Source organism: Mauremys reevesii, linkage group 2 (assembly GCF_016161935.1).
Source record: "Mauremys reevesii isolate NIE-2019 linkage group 2, ASM1616193v1, whole genome shotgun sequence".
Lineage (NCBI taxonomy): Eukaryota > Metazoa > Chordata > Testudines > Geoemydidae > Mauremys > Mauremys reevesii.
This window is the reverse complement of record NC_052624.1, coordinates 166681111-166696118: the sequence shown is the minus strand read 5'-3', so window position 1 is coordinate 166696118 and position 15008 is coordinate 166681111. Positions and strand designations below refer to the sequence as shown.

At 41.2% G+C, this 15008-nt stretch overlaps 2 protein-coding genes across 18 annotated transcripts in view; one reads left to right on the top strand and one right to left on the bottom strand.

Moving 5' to 3' along the window:
- The window catches only part of RNF152 (ring finger protein 152), a 239504-nt gene extending 231261 nt beyond the window's left edge, over window positions 1-8243 (top strand). For 15 of the 16 annotated variants that reach the window (XR_005593471.1, XR_005593472.1, XR_005593485.1 and 12 more), the window contains 2 exons: window positions 3462-3559; window positions 8055-8243. Coding sequence is in view for 2 of the 16 variants with exons in the window: in XM_039522042.1 (XP_039377976.1) it covers window positions 3462-3528 (67 nt within the window). In the remaining 14 variants the exon portion in view is untranslated. Of the gene's footprint in view, window positions 1-428; window positions 539-3461; window positions 3560-8054 lie in introns of all 16 variants that reach the window. The other variant, XR_005593487.1, reaches the window with a different exon arrangement.
- CDH20 (cadherin 20) overlaps window positions 1-15008 on the bottom strand; it is a 52207-nt gene that overhangs the window by 18167 nt on the left and 19032 nt on the right. Inside the window, exons 6-8 of one of the 2 annotated variants that reach the window (XM_039522023.1) lie at window positions 13281-13534; window positions 8070-8206; window positions 170-291 (exon numbers count right to left, since the gene is read on the bottom strand). In XM_039522023.1, the coding sequence (XP_039377957.1) occupies window positions 170-291; window positions 8070-8206; window positions 13281-13534 (513 nt within the window). Of the gene's footprint in view, window positions 1-169; window positions 292-8069; window positions 8207-13280; window positions 13535-15008 lie in introns of those variants that run through there. The other variant, XM_039522025.1, reaches the window with a different exon arrangement.

The following is a 15008-nucleotide window of genomic DNA, read 5'->3' as shown; positions in this document are numbered from 1 at the left end:
GGCCAAGAGCATCAGAACTGCTGAACAGAGTTCTGAAGAAACGTCTGATGTCCTGTAGTGCAAAAGCCCCATCCCCTCCCTTTTCTTAGTTGCTGGCTATGCCCATACAATGCAGTATCTGCATGTAAGCGACAACATTCATCTCACACAGACATATAGGATTTCTCACCTGTCCAGCTTTTGCATTTTCACACACAAAAGCTTCATAGAACCTGGAAAACTGAGGAGCATTATCATTCACATCCAGGACTTTTACTGTGACTGATACACTGCCAACCTGTGAGGGATTGTCTAAAAGAAGAAAGAACAAAATAATTACAGGGACTTTATAATCACAGGAAAAAGTATCTGCTCGCTCTACCAAAAAGGCAAGCAAACTCTCCTTTTTAGCCTTGTTGCATTGAAAGAAATTATTCTAATTGTAACAGGTGTGGAAAGAGAGCGGATACTATAGGCAAGATTAAGTTCCAGATTCCAGTCTAACCACCTCGACTCCTCAAATGTTCACAGCTATCTCAAACCTGGCCACAAACACAAGGTAAATTTCTGGGAAAGTTTGAGACAATGCCAAGAATTAAGGTAGGCTAAGGTTGGAAGGTGTGGTTCAATTAGCCTTGTTTCAGAAGGCATTGGGCTCAAGGAGCTGATAAAATTGTTTTTTGAAATTCTGCAATTCTGATTTTTCTCAAAATTTAGAATTTCAACTATAAAACAGCTTGACATTTTGGACAAATATTTTATACAAAAATCATCCAGTTTTTTGATCAGCTATAGCACTAGTTGAAAAAAGTAAAAATTTCTACAAAAGTTTTCCGTCAAATTTCAATGAGAAAAAGATGGAATTTTCATGACATCTTTTGTGGAAACCAAGTGGAACATAATTTATTGGCTTAGTTGCTCACAAATGGAAGTAGAGATGAGTTCATCAAGGTAAATATCTTCAGATCAAATAACATACAAACCCTGTGTCTTCAAGATGAATACATTAGCTTCTTTCTTCTTGTGGTGTTTTTTGGTCCCCCACACCCAATTATTCCACATAAAAAACCAAAATGAAACACCATACAAAAACAAGATGAAGACTGAGCGATCAAATGTTCAAAAGTTCATAAAAGTTGAGATTTAATTCTCAACTTTAACCCTGCTACCTTGTGCATATATTTAAAATACTATCTCTTTAAAGCATTATGTAATGGTTTCAAATACAGTAGAGCATACATTCTGGAATTTTCATAAGTTTTTTTATGTATGGTATTCATATTGCATGTAGCATGCCTGTACCACTGAGTTAATACTGTCAAATAATTTGATTATGTAGCTTGTCATCTATCCATATGTTTTATACTGTACCTATCACAGAGGCATATGAATATCTAATTTATAGACTGAATAATATCAAACTACCTTTTAAAAATAGAAACTCATAGACTTTGTGATGGTCCCTTCTGACTGTAATCATCTAGTCTGATATCCTGCACATTGCAGGCCACAGAACCTCACACCCCTCCCCCTGTAACAGACCCCTAACCTCTGGCTGAGTCACTGAAGTCCATAAAGCATGATTTAAAGACTCCAAGTTACAGAGAATCCACCATTTACACTACTTTAACCCAACCAGTGACCTATTCCCCATACTTCAAAGGAAGATGAAAAGCCCCCAGAGTCTCTGTCAATCTGACCCAGGAGAAAATTCCTTTCCAACCTCAAATATGGTGATTAGTTAGACCCTGAGCATGTGGGAAAGGCCCACCAGCCAGATACCTGGGAAAGATTTCTCTGTAGTAACTCAGAGCCCTCCCCATCTAGTGTCCCATCACTGGCCATTGGAGACATTTGCTGCTAGCAGTCGTAGATCGGCTACATGCCACTGTAGGCAGTCTCATCAGATCATCCCCTCCAAAAACTTTTCAGGCTCAGTCTTGAAGCCAGTTAGGGTTTCTGCTCCCTTTGGAAGGCTGTTCCAGAACTTCACTCCTCTGATAGCTAGAAACCGTTATCTAATTTCAAGTCTAAACTTGCTGATGGTCAATTTATATCAATTTGTTCGTGTGTCCACATTGGTACTTAACTTAAATAACTCTTTCCTCTCCCTAGTATTTATCCCTCTGATGTATTTATAGAGAGCAATCATATCTCCTCAGCCATCTTCTGGCTAAACAAGCAAAACTGTTTGAGTCTCTGCTCATAAAATAGGTTTTCCATTCTTCTGATCATCCTAGAAGCCCTTCTCTGCACCTGTTCCAGTTTGAATTCATCTTTCTTAAACATGGGAGACCAGAGTTGCACACAGTCTTCCAGATGAGGTCTTGCCAGTGGCTTGTATAACTGTACTAACACTTCTGTCTCTACTGGAAATACCTCGCCTGATGCAGCCTAGGACTGCATTAGCTTTTTTCATGGCTGCATCATATTGGTGGCTCATAGTCATCTTGTGATCAACCAATACATTCATCCTCCTTTGTCATCTCCAACTAATACATCCCCAGCTTATAGCAAAAATTCTTCTCATTAGTCCCTAAATACATGACCTTGCACTATTAAATGTCATCCCATTTCACCTTATTCATCTATTGTATGCACAAGTGCATACAGACTCAGGCAATTTGGAAGCTAGAAACCTACTAGAAATGTTGTACTGCACATATAGAAAAGTGAAATTTTATTTGCTTCAGACAATACGGGACACTTCTGTAGCTACAGCCAACCCAGACAATGAGTCAGTGGGTGCTGTGCAAAGGAGTTTCACTTTATCTTTCTCTGATCCTAGTGCTGCTGTAATGCATGGCTTTAACTGAGCCTCTGGGCTGCTTTGGCCACAGAAGGCTGAGCACACAGCTAAGGATAGGTTGGGATGGTGTGAGGTCATATCAGGTTACGACACCTTTCTGTTGATATATAGGGAGGGGAGGTGTGTTATAAAAGCCCTTACATTAGCTCCCTACTACTAGGGTAGGTCATCCTTGCCCTTGACTTAGGTGAGCCTCCCTGGACTTATGAAATTGGAGTTTTGGCTGCACTAGTGGTGCAGTAGTGCAAAGCAGTGACAAGTCAAGATCCTCTTGATCTGTCCCTCAATCTTTTTCAGATAAAACAAGCAATTCTTCTTCTTCGAGGATTAAGCCAAGGCAAAGTTTTACACTTCTATCTTTGAGCTGTGCATATTAAAAAAAAACCCCAAAACAAAACAACAACAACAAAAAACCCTTGACACTTCTATTAAAGCGGAAATGGTATATTCTGCCCCCCGCCCCCAAACTCCGCCCTTCACCTAACTCAGAGATGGCTGGGTATATTTTGTACAAATGTTAAAAAAATATTCACTTGTAGACTGAGGGGGAGTATATAATTTAACAAAATTCATGGCAGAGAGGGAGGCAAGCATAAGAATGATGCTGTAGCACGGTGGGCAGAACGCACCCAGTACCCCTGCTCTAATGGATTTTTTTAAAATTTATCCACAGATTGAACAAGAGACTGAGGGACCACATCAGAATATCCCATAACACCATGGCTAAGGCATGCATCTGAGAGGTGGAAGATCTCAGTCCAGATTCTTCAGGTGTGTATGTGTGTGTGTGGGGGGATTTGAACCGGCTTTCCCACATCCAAGGTAAGTACCCTACTCACCAGCTAAAAGTTAGGAGTTGTCACCCGCCCCTGGCTGTTTTTGTAAGCTTGTCTATTGGAGCCCAATGTAGTAGGCAAGTCTGTCTTCTCCTGGATCATGCATCATTCTGGGATTTAGCCAGCCGGATGCCTGGTGAGAGGCTGCAGGGCACATGCTCAACGGCAGAAATGTAGGCTCCTAGCAGCGGCGTCAACTTTCTCTGGCGCTGGTGGGTGCCCGTGCCCCTCCGCCATCGGCCCCGCCCTGACTCCACCCCATCCCTGCCCCTTACCCCATTCCAATCCCATCCCCAAAGTCCCTGCCCTAACTCCACCCCATCCCTGCCCCTATTGGATCCCTTCCCCAAATCCCCACCCTGGCCCCATCTCTGCCCACAGCGTGCGGCATTCCCCCTCCTCCCTCCCTGCCCCGCGAATCAGCTGTGTCGTGACACAAGGGCTAGGAGGGAGGAGAAGCAGGACGGGGCGGTGTGCTCATGGCAGAGGCAGAGGTGAGTTGGAGCAGGGGGGCGGGGCCATGGGGAGCTGCGGGTGGATGCTCAGCACCCACCAATTTTTTTCTGTGGGTGCTCCGGCCTATGTCGGCACCTATGGCTCCTAATGAACTTTTACTGCACAATTTTAGGCACAGAATAAGTTTAGGTGCCTACAGGATTTGAGGGCAGCTCAGCTGGAGATTTGTGAATCCCTGAGGGACCTGATTCTGGGATTTAGGTCCATAAAGTGGCACTTGTGCACCTAAGTCCTTTTGTGAATCTAGCCCTATGTGTTCACTGCTGCAGAAGTAACATTTACTTTTGAAGCCTTTTGACAGCACAGTTAGTTTGAGATTTTCAAAGCTGCCTAAAATAAATAGGAATTTGGTGTATAAATCTCTTAGGTGATCTTGAAAATCTCAACCTTATTCTTTTATCAATTTTTAAGGACCTGATTCCTCCACCATAGTGAACTGAACCTTATGGGGCAGGTGGTCCAATTCACTTAGCAGTCTGGGGGTTCTGCTCCACAGAAGGGTGGCAGAATTGGCTCCTAGGTTAGAACATAAGAACATAAGAATGGCCATACTTGGTCAGACCAATGGTCCGTCAAGCCCAGTAGCCTGTCCTCTGACAGTGGCCAATGGCAGGTGCCCCAAAGTGAATGAACAGACAGGTTATCATCAAGTGATCCATGCCCTGTCACCCAATCCCGGTTTCTGGTAAACAGAGTCTAGGGATACCATTCCTGCCCATCTTGGCTAATAGCCATTGATGGGACCTATCTTCCATGAATCTATCTAGCTCCCTTTTGAACCCTGTTATAGTATTGGCCTTCACAACACCCTCTGGCAGGAGATCCAGAGGTTGACAGTGCATTGCGTGAAAAAATACTTTCTTGTGTTTGTTTTAAACCTGCTACCTATTAATTTCATTTCGTGGCCTCTTGTTCTTGTATTATGAGAAGGAGTAAATAACACTTCCTTATTTACTTTCTCTATATCATTCATGATTTTATAGACCTCTATCATATCCCCCCTTGGGCGCCTCTTTCCAAGCTGAAAAGTCCCAGTCTTATTAATCTCTCCTCATACGGAAGCCATTCTATATCCCTAATAAATTTTCTTGCCCTTTTCTGAACCTTTTCCAATTCCAATATATCTTTTTTGAGATGGGGCGACCACATTTGCACGCAGTATTCAGGGTGTGGGCATATCATGCATTTATATAGAGGCAATATGATATTTTCTGTCTTCTTATCTATCCCTTTCTTGATGATTCCCAACATTCTGCTCCCTTTTTTGACTGCCGCTGCACATCGGGTGGATGATTTCAGAGAACTATCCACAATGACTCCAAGATCTCTTTCTTGAGTGGTAACAGCTAATTTAGACTCCATTGTTGTATATGTATAGTTAGGATTATGTTTTTCAATGTGCATTACTTTACATTTATCAACATTAAATTTCATCTGCCATTTTGTTGCCCAGTCACCCAGTTTTGTGAGATCCTTTTGTAGCTCTTTGCAGTCTGCCTGGGACTTAACTATCTTGAGTAGTTTTGTATCATCTGCAAATTTTGCCACCTCACTGTTTACCCCTTTCTCCAGATTGTTTATGAATATGTTAAATAGGACTGAGCCTAGTACAGACCCCTGGGGGACACCACTATTTAACTGTCTCCATTCTGAAAACTGACCATTTATTCCTACCCTTTGTTTCCTATCTTTTAACCAGGTACCAATCATGAGAGAACCTTCCCTCTTATCCCATAACTGCTTATTTTGCTTAAAAGCCTGGCACCTTGTCAAAGGCTTTCTGAAAATCTAAATACACTGTATCCTCTGGATCTTCTTTGTCTGCATGCTTGTTGACCCCCTCAAAACATTCTAGTAGATTGGTGAGGCATGATTTCCCTTTACAAAAACCATGTTGACCATTTCCCAACAAATTATGTTCATCTATGTGTCTGACAATTTTGTTCTTTATGATAGTTTCAACCAATTTGCCGGGTACTGAAGCGAGGCTTACTGGCCTGTAGTTGCCAGGGTCACCTCTGGAGCCCTTTTTAAAAATTGGCATCACATTAGCTATCCTCCAGTCATTTGGTACAGAAGCTGATTTAAATGATAGGTTACAGATGACAGTTAGTAGTCCTGCAATTTCACATTTGAGTTCCTTCAGAACTCTTGGGTGAATACCATCAGGTCCTGGAGACTTATTACTGTTTAGTTTATCAATTTGTTCCAAAACCTCCTCTAATGACACCTTAATTTGGGACAGTTCATCAGATCCGTCACCCAAAAAGAATGGCTCAGGTTTGGGAATCTCCCTCACATCCTCAACAGTGAAGATTGATGCAAAGAATTCATTTAGTTTCTCTGCAATGGCCTTATTGTTTTTGATTCCTTTAGCATCTCGATCAGCCAGTGGCCCCATTGGTTGTTTAGTAGGCTTTCTGCTTCTGATGTATTTAAAAATGTTTTTGCTATTACTTTTGGAGTCTTTGGCTAGATGTTCTTCAATTATTTTTTGGTCTTTCTAATTATATTTTTACACTTCATTTGCCAGAATTTATGCTCTTTTCTATTTTCCTCATTAGGACTTATCTTCCACTTTTTAAAGGATTCCTTTTTGCCTCTCACTGCTTCTTTTACTTTGTTGTTTAACCACAGTGGCTCTTTTCTGGTTCTCTTACTTTGTTTTTTAAATTGGTGTATACATTTAAGTTGAGCCTCTACTATGGCGTCTTTAAAAAGTTTCCACGCAGCTTGCAGGGATTTTACTTTTGGTATTGTACCTTTTAATTTCTGTTTCACTAACCTCCTCATTTTTGTGTAGTTCCCCTTTCTGAAATTAAATACTACAGTGTTGTGCCACTGTGGATTTTTCCCTGCCACAGGAATGTTAAATTTAACATTTAAGTTACTGATTGCAAAAGGTGCCAGGTTAAAGAGCCCTGGAGTATGAAGTACTCCAGCTGTAAAGCAGGCACTGCCTAAATAGCAGGAGTGCACACTCATTCAAACTGCCCAGCTATTCTGTTTCAAACTTGATGTAGCCCTAGATATGATCTTTCTAGACGAGTCCAATCAGTTCTTGGACAACTGAGAGACTGCTGACAAAGATACCAGTTAATGCTGAATGGTGGCAGATTTTGTGATGTCCACAAGAAAATGGACTGAGATCATTAACAAAACCTTATGAAGCACAGAGGTTTCAGCTCAGATGCCTGAAGCTCTGCTTTGAATTTCATGTTCATTTGTACCTCAAGCTAAGCGCTATCAAAATTGCAGTTTTTCATAGATTCATTTTAAAACTCTCAGTGCCTCCTTTGCACCTAGAAGTTCACAATGGTGAATCTGGGCTGAGTTTTTGGTATGTAACTAAACATGGAATCCTAGCAAATTTCAACTGTTCTGGAGTTGTTAAAAGCAATTCACGCAGCTTCTGTGGCTTGTGCGAAATGACTTGGTTGTAAACAGCAAGCAGATGGCAATGACATTTGCTCTCTACTGACCTAGGATGGATTTGAACCAGTGACCCAGAAGTGAAAAAGCTCTCATCCTATTACCAATTCCCTGAGTCATCTAATCCTCCCTAGGAGCCTTGGTGTCTACTCTGATATACACACAGAAGCATCTATTTTTGTTAACTAGTTGTTCTGGGGAGAATGCTCTCATTGAATCATATTTCAAGAAGAGCTTTACAATAATTCACTTGAATACTAATGAATTGAGAAAACAACACTCTGCATTTAATTGTAACCCCCCAAATCTCATCCCTTTACAAAAAAGAGTGTAAAAACTAAAATGCAATATTCACTCTGTAATGTGAGAAGTTCAATTCAGACAGATAATGTGACTTCCATTCAATTAATAAAAAAAAATGTGAATTGCTTAATTGAAAATAATCTATCACTGTACCTATTGTATCTCTAATCTATCTACAGTCTCCATCCACTTACTCAGCTCCACAGCCAGCACAGTGATATTGTGCCAAGAAAGGTCTTCCCGGTCAAGAGGTCTTGCAGTCATCAGAGCGCCTGTTGCAATGTCGACGTAAAAGAACCTCCCAGGATCACTGCTTCTATCAATTGAATATCTGCAAAAGTACATATTAAAAATATTATGCAACTCTTGGGGAAGCGTTGTGTTATAGTACATACAGCACATACAGAACATAAGAACGGCCATACTAGATCAGACCAATAGTCCATCTAGCCCAGTAGCCTGTTTTCCAATGGTGGCCAATGCCAGGTGCCCCAAAGGGAATGAACAGAACAGGTAATCATCAAGTGATCCATCCCCTGTTGCCCATTCCGGCTTCTGGCAAACAGAGGGCAGGGATGCTAATAGCCATTGATGGACCTATCCTCCATGAATTTATCTAGTTCTTTTTTTGAGCCCTGTTATAGTCTTGGCCTTCACTATATCCTCTGGCAAAGATTTCCACAGATTGACTGTGCGTTGTGAGAAGTACTTTCTTTTGTTTGTTTTAAACTTGCTGCCTATTATTTTCATTTGGTGACCCCTAGTTCTTGTGTTATGAGAAGGAGTAAATAACACTTATTTATTTTTCTGCATACCAGTCATGATTTTATAGACCTCTCTCATATCCCCCCTTAGGCATCTCTTTTCCAAGCTGACAAGTCCCAGTCTTATTAATCTCTCCTCAAACAGCAGCCATACCATACCCCCTACTCATTTTGGTTGCCCTTTTCTGTTCCTTTTCCAATTCAAATATTTTTTTTTGACGGGGCGACCACATCTGCACGCAATATTCAAGATGTTGGCCTACCATGGATTTATATAGAGGCAACAGGATATTTTCTGTCTTATCTATCTTTTTCCTAATGATTCCCAACATTGTTAGCTTTTCTGACTGCCACTGCACATTGAGGGGATGGTTTCAGAGAACTATCCACAATGACTCCAAGATCTCGTTCTTAAGTGTCAACAGCTAATTTAGACCCCATCATTTCATATTCATACATATATATAAAAAAATGGGGATTATGTTTTCCAATGTGCATTACTCTGCATTTATCAACGCTGAATTTAATCTCCCATTTTGTTGCCCAGTTGCCCAACTTTGAGCCACTAAAGTACCTCACCAACTATCATATAGAACATAACTGCATTCATCTAGGACCTGCTCCTGTTCCCATTGACTTCAGCAGGTAAGGATTGGAGCCTTCACTAACTGATAAATAGTTCAATGTTGGCATCCTTTCACAGGGAACACTAATAGTTTGAAGCTGGAGGGTAGGGAGTGTAATGCACTGTTCACTACAGACTATGTTGAACGTTGTACTGCCTAACTAACTAGTTGGGGGTGGGAGTCCGTTACTGAGATAGTTATACTAGTACAACCCTTACTGGGGATGCAATTATACCAGGATAAAGGCACCTTGTACTGGTATAGTTATTTCCTGTCCTGTACAGGAATAAGATATGCTGGTATAAGCACTTTTATATTAGTATAAAGGTGTCCACGCAACAGGAGATTGAACTACTTTGACTGTACCAGTATAGTAACCATGTTAGTTTGGATGTTAGGAACAAGCACTGGAATGTGTGTCTCTTTGGTGAGCAGAGTTGTCTGACAGTACCCATTTTGGCTTTTTTTTTTTAATTCAGACATTTGATCCACAATTATCACCCTTCATGGAACACAGGAACAATCCTTCTGATGGCTGTAATATATTTACCAGAGGTGGAAATTTTGCCATTTCTCTGCACATCCAAAACTCTCAGATGGCAATGGGAATATAGGGTGCAGAAGTGCATCCAGCCACTGCTGTGGAGGCAGTTCATCTGCCCCCTCAGTACCATTCTGGCTCTGAGAGTCTGCAATGAACCCATAATGTGTAATCCTTTTTTGACTTCTATTTGCATCAATGATATCCTGCAGTAATGAGGTCCACAGATTCATTTTATGTTGTGGAAAAGAACATTTGGCCTTTGGAAGCAAAGACCACTTTCTCTGCAGTATTATGATGCTTTTCTGTAGGTGATAAATACCTTTAATTTTCACACTTAAAGACTACAGTAGACTCTTTCTGTCTTTGGAGGTTGCTGATGTGTAATGTATAATGTGTAACTGTAATGTATACGGTTAATCTATTACAGCTATTGATCTAAGATAGACACTCCCTCAAAAGATATCACCAGGCACCAATCCAAGCACCGTTCCTTAGATTATAGTTCAGACCCATTTCCACCACTGTTGGCCTACTCCACAGTGCTCTCATTGAATTGAAGACGAGTTTATCTACTGACCTCACCAGAAGCAGAATCAGGACCTTTATTCTGAATTTTTTTCTGCTTTACAATCAGCAGAACAAACATGCAAAACTGATTTTAGGACAGCATCATGCTGTATAGCAGTGGTTCTCAAAGTTGGGCTGCTGCTTGTTCAGAGAAAGCCCCTGGGAGGCTGGGCCAGTTTGTTTACCTGCTGTGTCGGCAGGTTCAGCCGATCACGGCTCCCACTGGCCAGCACATCCCTCGGCCTGCGCTGCTTCCCGCAGCCCCCATTGGCCTGGGATGGCGAACTGCAGCCAGTGGGAGCCGTGATCAGCCAAACCAACTGACATGGCAGGTAAACAAACTGGCCCAGCCTGCTAGGGGCTTTCCTACACAAGCGGCAGCCTGACTTTGAGAATCATAGAATATCAGGGTTGGAAGGGACCTCAGGAGGTCATCTAGTCCAACCATCTGCTCAAAGCAGGGCCAATCCCCAACTAAATCCCCAAATCCCTAAATGGCCCCCTCAAGGATTGAATTCACAACCCTGGGTTTAGCAGGCCAGTGCTCAAACCACTGAGCTATCCCTCCTCCCCCTGCTGTATAGTACTGGCAATACACAACACTGTAGAGCTATGCACTTGGGAAAGAAACAGCAATTATTTCCCCCAGAAAAAGTGAGAGAAGGGGAAAAAAGGGTATTTTTTCTATTTTAAATAGAGATTTTTGAGGTATTAGATTTATTACAGAAATCTGCATGAGAGTTGCTGTATTTTTCTATAATAATCATTCTTGTATGAGATCTATAAAAAGATTTTTCCTATGACAGTTTCAGGCCAGCTAGTATCTGAGAGTGAATATAGCCCTCTGATTAGTGGTTCAGCATTAATCAGTGATGTCACAAAGCACAGGTGGAGGCTTTGTACTGATTTCTCCACACACTATCTCCTATTAATAACTAGTCTTCCACGCTCATGTCCATTGTACTGTTTAAATAATCTTCCTTAGTCACTCAGCAGTAATCAAGCCACATTTCCAGCAATCGGAGTCTCTCAGTGGGGGAGTCCAGATGCCAGAAGCTGGGAATAAGAGGATTTCAGCATTCCCATGTGTTTAGTGTGCCCTTCTGAAACATGGTCTGGTGCTTTAAATTTATTTTCAAATTTGAAAAAAAAAGGCATTTTTGATTATTTTTTTTTTTGGATTACAACCTTAGTTTCTGGTGGAATCATTTCTGATGCACTGAATGTATGTTTTCCTCCTCCTTTCCTTCCTTGCACTACAAGGGCCAGATTCTCCCCAACCTTGCACCTTGTGCAGTCATTTACACCAGTAGAAAGTGACGGTGTAAAACACTACCATTCTGATTTTGCTCTCATTAGGCGTCGATGTAACTGGCCAAATGAGGTGCAAGGCAGTGGAGGAGCAATAGTTGATTTCTACATCTTTATTTACCCAAATCACTCATATTTTGTTTCTCTCTGTGTATTTACAATGCAGGAGGAAAGAGAGGCTGCACACAAGAAAATATGTGTATGTAAATACTGGAGCATATTTTTAATTGTGCCTGAATTTAAATATACCTCTACCTCGATATAACGCTGTCCTCAGGACCCAAAAAATCTTACCATGTTATAGGTGAAACCGTGTTCTATTGAACGTGCTTTGATCCACCGCAGTGTGCAGCCCCGCGCCCCTCGGGGCGCTGCTTTACCGTGTTATATCAAATTTGTGTGTTATCAGGTCGCGTTATATCGGGGTAGAGGTGTAGTTGTTCTTGCCTTGCTGTTTGTATTTTTTCCCCCCTTAAAAAGCTTATTCTCAACTGAGTTAGCTGAAAAGTCCTGGGAAAAACTCAAAACCACAGTAAAAATATGAACATATATCTACCTTTTGTGTCTACGGATATATTTTTTCACAAATGCACATGAACTTGTTTTCACTGCAAAGCTGCAGCGTGTGGATGATGCCAGCAAATGATTAGAATGATAAGACCCTGAGGCAGAGAGAGTAGAATGATGTTGTTTGATTGATACTGAAGGAAAGACTAAGATGAGAAGCACAGAGCCGAATGAAGGATAGTCTCATAATCTAGTTAGGAGTTAGAAACAATGGACATGATGTAGGAAAAAGGAAAGCATACATCTTAGAGAGAGCACTTCTAAGGGAAAATAGTGCACTAAGCAGAACAGGCTTTGTGTCTACCCGGTTCCCTCCCTATGTGAAGCCCGTAAAGCCACATATAAGGATTTCACTGTCCCTTCAAAAATTGTAACAACTCAGCATCTAGCGTTCCTGCTGTGCTTCTCTGTAAAGATCCTGAAGCCAGGCAGCTGAGAAGCTGAACTTGCACAGGGGGAGGGAAACAATATAGCAACCGCTTGCATAGATCAGAGAAACTTTTAAGGGTTATTTGCTGGTCTATGAAAATGCAACGAACCTGAAACTTTATGTAAGTTTCAATACTGAATATGGTGTCAAAGAACATTGGTCTTTTCTGGTAAGACTTGGCTGCCACTCTGGAAATGAGAGCGATAATCATGCAACTCATTCTTTTGGTTCCTGGCTGAATTGTAGACATGAAGCTCCCATGACTGTGAATGTAGTTTATCTTCCTTTATTACTTATGGGAATATCTAACTAAGCAGCTTGAATGCCACAATAGATAATTGAGTGGTCCAGGCATATGTTATTAGCATGCATTCTATTATAAATGTATTTGTATAGCTGAACTGTTGACAAAGATAGGTTGTGTGTAACAACGTGCTTTGAAACAGAATGGAGAAGAGAGTTGATTACCTACAACACAATATGAGGACAGATCTGCAATGGGGGTTTCAATTTACACCAGCTGAGTATACGGCCTAAGACATAAAGTAGAAAATCTCTGGATAACAAGAAAAGCTAAAAAAAACAGTATGAAAAACCTGATTGAGTTGTTGGTCACATCAGGGTCCCTGGCAGAAATAATTTGTATGGTGGTTCCAATCTCCACATCCTCAGGCACTTCCACAAAGTAGAAGCTAGGCTCAAACACTGGTGGCTCGTCCACATCCTCCACGCTGATGTGCACAGTCGTGGTGTCTCGGAAGGGGCCCAGGTTCAGGAAACGCATTTCCAGGTGGGGATTGGTGCCCTCTACTTTTAAAGTGTAGCTTTTCTTGCTCTCAAAACTTAAGGGCTGATGAAGAGAAAAGGACTGTGTTAAGCCTGTTGAATTCAGTGTGTTAGGCTGCAGCCTCCTGTGTGCCTAAAATAAATGCTGCTCCCCTTTTTACTGCATCTCAGTATCTTTCCACAGATTCATCTCTAGTACACGGTCAGTCTTTATGCCAAATACCACATCTAAATATTTTTAGTTGAAAATAAATCCTGAAGGGGCAATTGTATCAGGAACATTCTATATTTAACTAAAAACCCAACACCTAAATTGATGAGAGGAAGGGTTCTGTTTGAAACAACTGAAGGTCTGAAAATCATTCACCTAATCAAGTGCTATCCATAAGTTTAGTGGAAGCAAAAGCAATTGCAAGGTTATACACTTCTACCCTGATACAATGCGACCCAATATAACACAAATTCAGATATAACGCAGTAAAGCAGTGCTCTGGGGATCAAAGCAAGTTCAATATAACACTTCTGCTGCCCTTGGGATGTGAAATCTTGATCTGAATGGGAACTTTTCCAAAATGGAGTGTGGCTATACACAAATGAATCATCTTATAAAATACCATAGGCACACACAGTTTTACAAGCATATAAACTCTGTTAGCCTAGAATGAGATGTACCTTACTGTGTTGGTGTTAGATATTCTTCTCATTGGTATGTTCTAGAATGCATCTTTTATAGTACTGCATACTTATGCTTAAATGCTTTGCTGAATCTTGGCCTAAAGAACTAAAGTACCGGTAGTGGTTCTCAGTTGGAGGTACGCAGAAGTCTTCCAGGGGGTGCATCAACTCACCTATATATTTGCCTAGTTTTACAACAGACTACGTATAAAGCACTAGCAAAGTCAATGCAAACTAAAATTTCATACAATGACTTGTTTATACTGCTCAATAGACGCTATATACTGAAATGTAAATACAATATTTATATTCCAATCAATTTATTTTATAATTATAGGGTAAAAATGAGAAAGGAAGCAATTTTTCAGTAATAGTGTGCTGTAACAATTTTGTATTTTTTATGTCTGATTTTGTAAGCAAGTAGTTTTTAAGTGAGGTGAAACTTGAGGTACGCAAGACAAAACAGACTCCTGAAAGGGGTACAGTAATCTGGAAAGTAGAGGATCAAATCCATCCTGTGTGTCACTCTATTTTAGTGGATGATTTTGGCTCAGGCTATTTAAACAGAGACCGTATTTTATTATGAGTGCACTAGATATGCCTAGGAAAAGGTATAACAATAGCTTCAGAATCTAGAAAGAGAGTTCAACAACTAAGGGCTGGTCCACACTAAGAAGCGGGGTCGAACTAGGGTACGCAAATTCAGCTACGTGAATAGCGTAGCTGAATTCGAACTACCCTAGTTCGAACTACTCACCCATCCAGACGCCGCGGAATTGAAGTCCGCGGCTCCAAGGTCGACTCCGCCACTGCCTTTTGCAGTGGTGGAGTACCGGAGTCGACCTTGGCGCTTCCGGAGTTCG